This window comes from Prosopis cineraria, unplaced genomic scaffold, assembly GCF_029017545.1.
Source record: "Prosopis cineraria cultivar Desert tree isolate PC_DT_omini unplaced genomic scaffold, ASM2901754v1 PC1026, whole genome shotgun sequence".
Taxonomy (NCBI): domain Eukaryota; kingdom Viridiplantae; phylum Streptophyta; class Magnoliopsida; order Fabales; family Fabaceae; genus Prosopis; species Prosopis cineraria.
Window position 1 is genome coordinate 1 of NW_026556351.1, and position 8,525 is coordinate 8,525.

The 8,525-nt window shown below is 35.0% G+C and overlaps 1 protein-coding gene across 3 annotated transcripts; it reads right to left on the reverse strand.

The window, feature by feature from the left end:
• Positions 1-4,034: 4,034 nt before the first annotated feature.
• LOC129299077 (nucleobase-ascorbate transporter 6-like) lies at positions 4,035-8,314 on the reverse strand. Of its 3 annotated transcripts, none has more exons than XM_054937519.1 (15): positions 8,296-8,314; positions 7,461-7,593; positions 7,249-7,346; positions 6,983-7,159; positions 6,786-6,886; positions 6,468-6,543; positions 6,300-6,359; positions 5,966-6,150; positions 5,722-5,818; positions 5,475-5,561; positions 5,220-5,278; positions 5,034-5,125; positions 4,883-4,960; positions 4,616-4,776; positions 4,035-4,461 (listed from the first exon to the last, which is right to left on the reverse strand). In XM_054937519.1, exons 2-15 carry the CDS (start codon positions 7,570-7,572, stop codon positions 4,243-4,245), a joined length of 1,602 nt encoding a protein of 533 aa, XP_054793494.1. In that variant the 5' UTR covers positions 7,573-7,593; positions 8,296-8,314; the 3' UTR covers positions 4,035-4,242. The 3 variants fall into 3 exon arrangements, with proteins under 3 accessions (XP_054793494.1, XP_054793493.1, XP_054793492.1); XM_054937518.1 differs by lacking the exon at positions 8,296-8,314 and adding an exon at positions 8,099-8,230; XM_054937517.1 differs by lacking the exon at positions 8,296-8,314 and having other exon boundaries at positions 7,461-8,081.
• Positions 8,315-8,525: the final 211 nt, after the last annotated feature.

The following is an 8,525-nucleotide window of genomic DNA, read 5'->3' on the forward strand; positions in this document are numbered from 1 at the left end:
TAAGTGTCACATGGAAGAGCTTTCAAGTAAAGTAAGTTTTATAAATTAAATAAATATCTCACTCAATACACTAGTTTTTTTTTTAAAAAATAGACTCTTCCTTCAAATTTATGATCATGATAGATCCTTACTAAGTTTGTAACGTGGTGTTGATTCAAAGATAAGCTATGATACATAGATATTGATACCGTATCAATTGATACTTTATTTTTAAAAATATAGGATATGAACACATTTTGGATATGTACACATATATCTATAAAAAATCATAAAAAAAATTAAAAATATAATTTAATTAAGAAAATATATAAACTAGCATGCGGGCACATATATTCTTTTATAATAATACTAAGTAAATATAATTAATAGTTGTAATTCTATTCTATTTTTACCTAATGGCCTATCGCCTAGTCTTACTAATAGGTTAGTATCAACATTTATCCTCCTCGACTATCATCTAAAAAAAGAAAGATAACTTCTATATTTGGTTCCACTTCTAACTTGCTTAGGGTTTATAACTTTATACTCCCTCCGTTTTTATATATATAAAAAATTATATCATACAATTTTAAAAATTTAATTAATTATAATAATTTATTTGAAAATAAAAAAGTAGACTAAAGTGCCTTGTGTTAATTAACATAATAATACATTAATATTTCTCATTAATGTAAATTATGTGGAGTGATTTAGAAAATATGTAATAAATATTTACTGAAATGAGTGATTTTACTTATAAAAAATAAAAGTCAAAAGTGATAGTTTTTTAACAATAAAAAACAAAGGAAGTATATCATAAGATTACATGCATTCTCACATTTTATAATTAAAAAAATGTAATCTTTATTCTTTTATTACATCTAAAAATTATTATTTTAAGGAAAACCTATGAATAAAAAAAGATATTAGTAATAAAAATTTTAATATTGCAATCTTTAATAAAATTTAATTTCTTAAAATTTTGTTGAGGCAAGGTTTGAAACATTGATTTACAATTTAAAAATATTGAATATATATTAAGAATTAAAAATTTTTTAAATTAAAAAAATAATATTTTAATACTTTATGCATACATATCAAAAAAATATTGGTGAGCAATGATAGTCATAGCAGATAAAAGATTAGCAATTGGCTAACTATTTCATTTTTTATGTGGACTGTTTATATACATTGCATGTGAGATAGATATTTGGTGATGATGAACATGTATGAAATAGAGTCAGGTTGATGATGAATGTGCGTGGTAATATATGTAAGATTTGTGAAATTGAAAAAGTTGAAGGTCTGAATTCAAAGAACCCTGTGTTTGGTAGGATGCAGAAACAGGCAAGATTCCCTCATCGCACCACACGATGGATGTGATAGCCCTAGTTGGTGCGACGTCCATCGCAACGTCGTTTAATCATATCTTAATTAATTAATATATAACTAAATAATTCCCCCTTCCCCCTTCCCTCTCATCCATCCAATCCCTTTTCACGAGTTAAAAAAAAAAAAAGGATCAGAACCATTTCATGATAATAACAATTAACTGCTTAAGCACTTTACATCACAAAAAAGTAATGTCTCTTTGTATGTGCGTGCGTTTCTCCTTTTTTTGACGTGAATTCGACAAATTCATGCACGAGTGGCTAGAGATTTATTAGCTTTAACTTGCTTTTCGCTTTTGGGTTCGTCCAGTGAGGAAGACTCCTGAGCTTGTGAATGTTGGTAAAGCAAGAATGAATAAAATTTGATTAGAATTATTGGGTCGACAAGAATAAAAGGAGGATGCTGATTATTGATCTGATTAGTGTGTGTGTGTGTGAAAGAGAAAGAGAAATGGACACAACCATTTTTGTGGAGGGTCAAGCCTGTCGCCCACATCTATTAGGTTTGATCACATCACAATTGTCCCTGTCTTTGTTTTTGGAGACACTTATAAGGTAGTAATGCCGCCATTATTTGCCTTAATGAAAAAAATCCATCCTTTGTTTATTTGGGTGTCAATTTCTGTGGCAAAAGCTTTTGTTTTTCTTCCTTCTTAATTAACCCTTAGCTTTTTTTATATTTCATGGGGAATCATCGAGATGCTTTATATTTCAAGAGAATGTAATGTCAAGATGCGTAAAAGCTTTGAATTGAAAATGAATCATATACTATACGAACAATATCTTCTTATCTTTGATTGCTTTGTCATGATGAGAACAAACTTTTCCCGTGCGCTTTCAATTTCATACTGACATAATTGCTCAATCATTAATAAATTAACAAAGAGGATGCGTCGTTAAATAGACTTTCAACTCTTTTTCATTGGTTGGTAATCTCTTGCATATCATGCTTCCATTGGCTTAGGAATTCGTTATTGTTTTAGGAACTAATAATCAGGGTGCTTGAGCAATAAAGAACATTATTTGAATTAGGAATAGTTAGGATAATTAGAGAAATTAAAGGTGAAACGGTGGTTTGGTAATATGCTCAATATCTCCATGAATAGGGTTCTTAGAGACGTACGTAATTGGCGTCTTGTGAATCATATTACTATTTTCTGGTCTCTATTTCTTTTTACTTCCATCCCTGTTAGAAGAGCCAGGTTAATGTATGCGCGCGTGTATGAATATGAATTTTGGTCTTGATTTAGTATACATTTAGGAATATCAATTATGTCAAATTTAGGAATATATTTATATAGATGTAGTATTTTGGATCTTGATTTAACGAGAGGTGATGAAAGTCCATGTAGTGTGAATATTTTCTTTTCGTTTTTTTTTTTGTGTCCAGCTGAAAGCTAAATTAACGCCTTTGTTAAGTATAAATACATGTGTTGTGCACTTACAAAAGAGAATTGAACGGAGACAAGACTATATGATCCCTTTTCTTCTTTCCATATAGACACTTGAATATATATCCAAATAAAAAATATTATTGAAATGTCAAGTGTGAGTAAATTTAGTTCCGTGTGAGAAAAAAGTCTAATATTATATAGAATTAGCTAAGAGAGAGAGATAAGTAGAAAATTGTACAAGGCCAGCTACAGTGGACATTGGACAATTCCATTGGGAAAGAATTAACATTGATATTTAACCTTTTCGGAGCACGGAAGATTTGAAGATAATATATACATGGAGCTTGAGTTCTCATTGACTGGAAGATTTTGAATATGTCGTCGTCACACCATATTGACTAAAGGGTCATTCTTAAGGTCGGAGTCTTGAGAGATCCACAGGCATATCGATCGATAAATCCAACTGAACTGAGTTCGGTTTCACAAAAATGGGCTCAGCGTCGACCCCTAAAATATTTAACTTAAAAGACAAAAGAAAAAATAACACAAGAAAAAAAAAACATAGATATGGAAGAAAAAATTCCAAGCGATAAGCGTAATTGATTTCATTTCAGTTTTGGCAACACAACTAAATTTTGGGGCGACAATTTATGGATTTTGGTAGCTGTAAATGTAACTATCGTTTTGAAATGAGTGAACACGTACCCTGGTGCGGTCGTATTTCAATTCGTACAGTAAAAATAAATAATGAAATGATGCGGGGCCCATAGTGTTTAAGGAAAAGAAATATTTTTGTGTGTGGTCTATTGTTTTCGACGTCATGAAATTAAAATGATGTGTTCATGTGAGGGGGAAAAAAAATCCCAGATTGAAAGAAAGCTCTGAAACGCTTCTCATCCATGAACTATGAATGTGCGTCGCATGCCCATTCATTACACACTAGATTTGATTGCTTCTGTTGCATTAGTCTCAAGCCCACATACTTTTACCTTCCAAGAAAAACCCAAATATTAATCCAACTCTCCCCCAGTTTTTTTTTTACAAGACAAATTTTTTTAGGGTGATTTGTTTATATTTATAAGATAAATTACAAAATTTGAGTACTATTTATTTATTTATTTTCATATGCCCGTAGTGAATATGTGAAATAACTTGTTATAAATACTGCGTTTTTCATTTTCAAGCATTCAAGTTTAGCAAATAGAGTTAACAACAATACTTTATACTTTACCCACATATATACTGGTGTTCACGATGAGTTGATACTGGGTTTCAGAAAGCAGCATCAAAGCAAATTACTGGAGAGGGCAAAACGAAGGTAATCATATTCTGATACATTGGATTATATAGTTAAGAATGAAGACATTGGTCAACTTCTGGGCTAGGACTCATGCAGAAAGGCCCGCAATGAGAAAGAGATTGTAGCGGGCTTACATAATAACTTTCTATAACTTCACCAACACCAAGGAAGTTGTGAATCAAACGGATGGGAAAAACTTGTTGAGATTGAAAGGAAGAGAATAAAATTCCTCACTCCTCGTATCAGTCTTGTATGATCTGAATTTGTCCCACCAGTGCATCCCTCTGTCCTTCCGAGTCTGATTGTCCTTCTTGTGCAGTGTCACGTCCAAGAACAGTGCCAGCATACCAGCGACAAATGCTTCTGATGAGAATGGCACGTTGATCATGTCGTTGAACTGTCATTCAAAAGCAAAGATTTCATGAAGGAGGCAACACATAACCAACACAAACAGGAGGATTCTTAGAAGGCACACATCAAGCATGCCTGATATGTGCTTCTGTGTTTTTTGATGATCGATCTAGTCTCTATTTTGGTCATTGGATACATACCCATCTAGCATGAGAGTGGACAGGACCATAGCCCTTTAATGCTGTGTACTCATTGAAGTACTGAGGAACAGACAAGCCCATGAAAACAGAAAAACCCAAGATGAATTTAGTTCTGAAGCTGTTTAAGTTGCAAAACTGAAGGAAATCGAGGCCTGCAGAACCTGTGTTGTGGGAACAATAAAATGAAAGAAAGTAAAGAATTAATTTTTGAATGATGCCGCTATACGTGATGAGATGAAACCAGCTTCTTAAGTTGAGAAAACTTACCCACATAGGCAAAGAAAAGGCAGTACAAAGCTGCAATAATTGGTGCTGGGATTGAAGCAAAGACGGCTCCAAATTTTCCTGCACGGTAATCGTGTTTAGTACATATGTTTAACATGAAAGAGACAAATCATTGATTATAATAGAAACTCACCAAGTATTGAGAAAAAAATCATGAATCCAGCTGCTATTTGAGCCACCCTTCGGCTACCAACGCGTGTCAGAGCCAGAAGTCCAGCATTCTCCCTGGGAAAAGCCAATGAGAGTTTTCATAACAGTAAATAAACTGCCAAGAAATTGGTGTTCATAAGAAAACAGAGGTTTTGAGCTATAATCTTACACAGAAACTGATGATCCATTCCCGGTCCCAAAGATCCCAGATAACAAAATTCCCACTCCCTGAAGCCAAATAAAGTAACAATCAATCATGATGGACGAGAACAAAGACGCATGGATAACAGGATGTTTTAAAAAGCATTCATATCAGAGTCAGGGAGAAGTATTAATGGATTTGGAAATCCATTCTGTTTTGTTAATTAAGAGAAGTCAAATCATCTTAAAGGGGTAACTGCTCAAAATTCATAATTTCTATTACCTGCCAACCTACACCGCGGCTGAGAATTGAAGGTGGTATGGGAGTTGCACTCGCATACCTCGACGCAGCGATAAAAGCACCAGTGGACTGTTGAACAAGAAAAGAACTTGTGAGATACAAACAATAACGAAACACATTGAATGGACAATTTGCCCACTCCCAGTTTCTTATGATTAAACACATGTACATATATCGTTCACTAGCTAATCAGAGCAAAAGAAAAAAGCTCGCATGAAAATGAGCAAACCTCCACTAAAGCAACAAATACAGTAGCCATCATAGCAAAAGTTTCTCCAGCATCAAATGTAGGAGCCCCCCATTGAAAAGGATATGGGACTCTGATCCTGCATGAGATTTTAAGATTACCACAAGTTAAACCATGATTTTTCAACTAATCTAGGCTAAGTTTCAAGAGCCATGACCACTTTTCTGGAGATCATGCTATTAATATACTGCAAATTTGAGTTTTAAGATCACAAGATCCTCATTACCAAGGGGAACCACTGATAATTCCAGCACGATCAGTTCTGCATGTCATTTGAGTTCTAGGTGCTGCATTTTTATAGGCTCCTCCCACAGTGAGGAGATGAGCATAAACCCACACAATAGCCACTGAGAATATAACTGCAAACCGATCGAATATAGGCCTGTCTCCTTTCATTATATGAGGAATGTACTGCAAAAGCATACCACTATTTGTAAATTCCTTACGGAAGACAGAAAAACAAGGCAAGAATTGACTCCAGAATAAGAACCTCATGGTGGGTGTTTGTCACTAATGCTGCACCACCAAAGATTATTAGCATGAAGACAGTCATGAATTACCTGTGAAAATATTAAAAGCATGACGATTTCTGGCAGCCCAATCTCCACACATTTTGCAAGCTAAAATTCAAAATGCCATGATAAAAAAACATGAATAACACCAGATATAATCAAATATAGGAGGGTAGTATCATAGCAAGTGCTAAGAATTGTTGAAAACATACATACCACAGGAAAACCCAACTCATACAGGCCAAAGCCTGATAGAGCAACCAAGGGAACAGCAGAGAGAGGACTTAAGAACCTAAGGAAATAGAAACCAGATAAGTGACCAAGAGGCTGAAAACAAATATATAACTTCGAAAATATATATAATATGCGAATTCATTATTGAATGATAACATCTCTTGACAAGCATATGAAAGTAGAAGAATTGCTTAATTGCATAAGATAATCTGACAAAGGACATTGCCACAATATGTCTGCAAAACTCAGCAGGGAAAAAAAAACCAATGAAGGAGCTCAGGGTACAAAGGTTCAATCAACCTCACTATATTGCGCCAAAGACCACTGAAGCCAAGAACAATCTGGACGGTCGAAGCCACAATAAGAGCACCTTGTGTTGCTCTCATTATCTTCTCAAATTTCTGCATTTTTATCAGAAATCAGGTAAACAACGAGAATGATACAACATAAATGGTTTATAGTGAAAAACAAAAAGGTAATCCAACCAACCAACCAACCTCGTTAGGGTCCACAGTATCACTGTAGCGACCCGCTAGAATGATTGAAATGGTAGCAGGGACAAAGGTGTAGGATCCTCCAATAATCGCAGGCAGACGAGTCCCAAAAATTGTCTGGAATAATGTGTTTATGCCAGCCACGAACTGTAGAGTCTGAATCACTTTCGCTTTCTCTTCCTAATGAACCACATTTACAATTTCTATCAAAAATTGAAGAAGCACGCAATCGAACAAGATCAATAACCTCTTGATTTTTCAAGACTTACATTGCCTCCCCCCATTTGAGGAACTAAAGAAGAAGGTATCAGAACAGTCGTGCCCAGCATGACCAGGTAATGCTGGAAGCCCAGTAGAATAGCCTCCGCTTCAGTGACGAAAATTCCATACTCAATTCTCACGTTACCAAAAAAACCAGGTGGGTTTCCCCGAACGAAAGCAAGAAAGGAAGGAACATCATATTAGTAAAAATTGTTCTTACGCCAAGGAGGAGGACTTGTAAGGCAGTAAGAAACATGGGGAAGCTGTTCTTTCACTGGGTGTGGCTGAAGATCGTCCTGCTTTGGTAGTGGTGCCGCACCTCGTCCGGCCATTCTCCGTTACTTCACTAACCCCTAGCTTTCAGAACCCGGACAGAAGTAAAACAGGAATATTTTACAAACCCAGTCTGAGTTTTCCTTTTTTCAGTGAAGTACAGTATGATGATGATGATGAAAGTGAAGGTAATGATAAGAAAATGGTGTAGAAAACGAGAGAAGTCACACGAAATGAAAACTTTCGTCGGTTAGAGTCTTTGGGAAATTCAAACAAGAACGATAATAGTAGAGGGGGTTGCAGAGTGTGACGCCTTGTCTGTAACGTTATGCAATGCAGTAGTATTTACCCAAAGACCACTTGACCAAGAAAACATAAACATAAAAGTGAGTGTGAAGATGTGGAAAAAAGCAAAAGAAGCGAGCCTTCATTCTCCTAAAGCGAGAAAGGAACCAAAATCACTTGCGACTTGCGAGAATCTCTCAGTTTTCTATTTCTTTTCAATATTCTAATCCCAACTTTATTATTAAGTCCCTGCTTTTCTTCAACACGTAAAAGATAAAGCTAGCGCAAAAGTATCCTCACCTTGCCTTCGTTAACCTCAGATTTGTGATTTAACCAATGCTATCAGTTTTCAAACTCAAAACTTAAAAACCATGAACCCCACACACGCAGAGAGATTGAGCAATGAAGAAACAATAATTTCAGAATACAACTTTCACACAGCAGAAAGCCAGAAAGTTCATCATCTTCACCCCTTTTGGCCCCGAATACAATGCTACCTGCAAGAATGATCAAAGGCTCCTGTGTTTTTTTTACACCTTGACGGCCCTAAATTAACAGAACTTAAATGTGAATCAGGAAGAAGAGAGCCTGGTCCTTCATATGGTTGCAGACCTGTTTATTTATATGCTTGAGAAAAGATGACACCTCTCCAGCTCAAAATAATAATAAAAAAACTCCTTTAATGACTTTTTTTTAATTAATTCAATGGTTCTATTAATCACAGAAA

Bases quoted from the DNA above. Each gene is read 5' to 3' on its own strand.
- LOC129299077 (XM_054937519.1), bottom strand. From the start codon at position 7,572: ATGGCCGGACGAGGTGCGGCACCACTACCAAAGCAGGACGATCTTCAG. The intron at 6,544-6,785 runs GTTGATTGAACC...CTATTTCCTTAG, and splicing joins CTTTGGCGCAATATAGTGAG to GTTCTTAAGTCCTCTCTCTG. The intron at 5,819-5,965 runs GTAATGAGGATC...AATCTCATGCAG, and splicing joins ATTATCAGTGGTTCCCCTTG to GATCAGAGTCCCATATCCTT.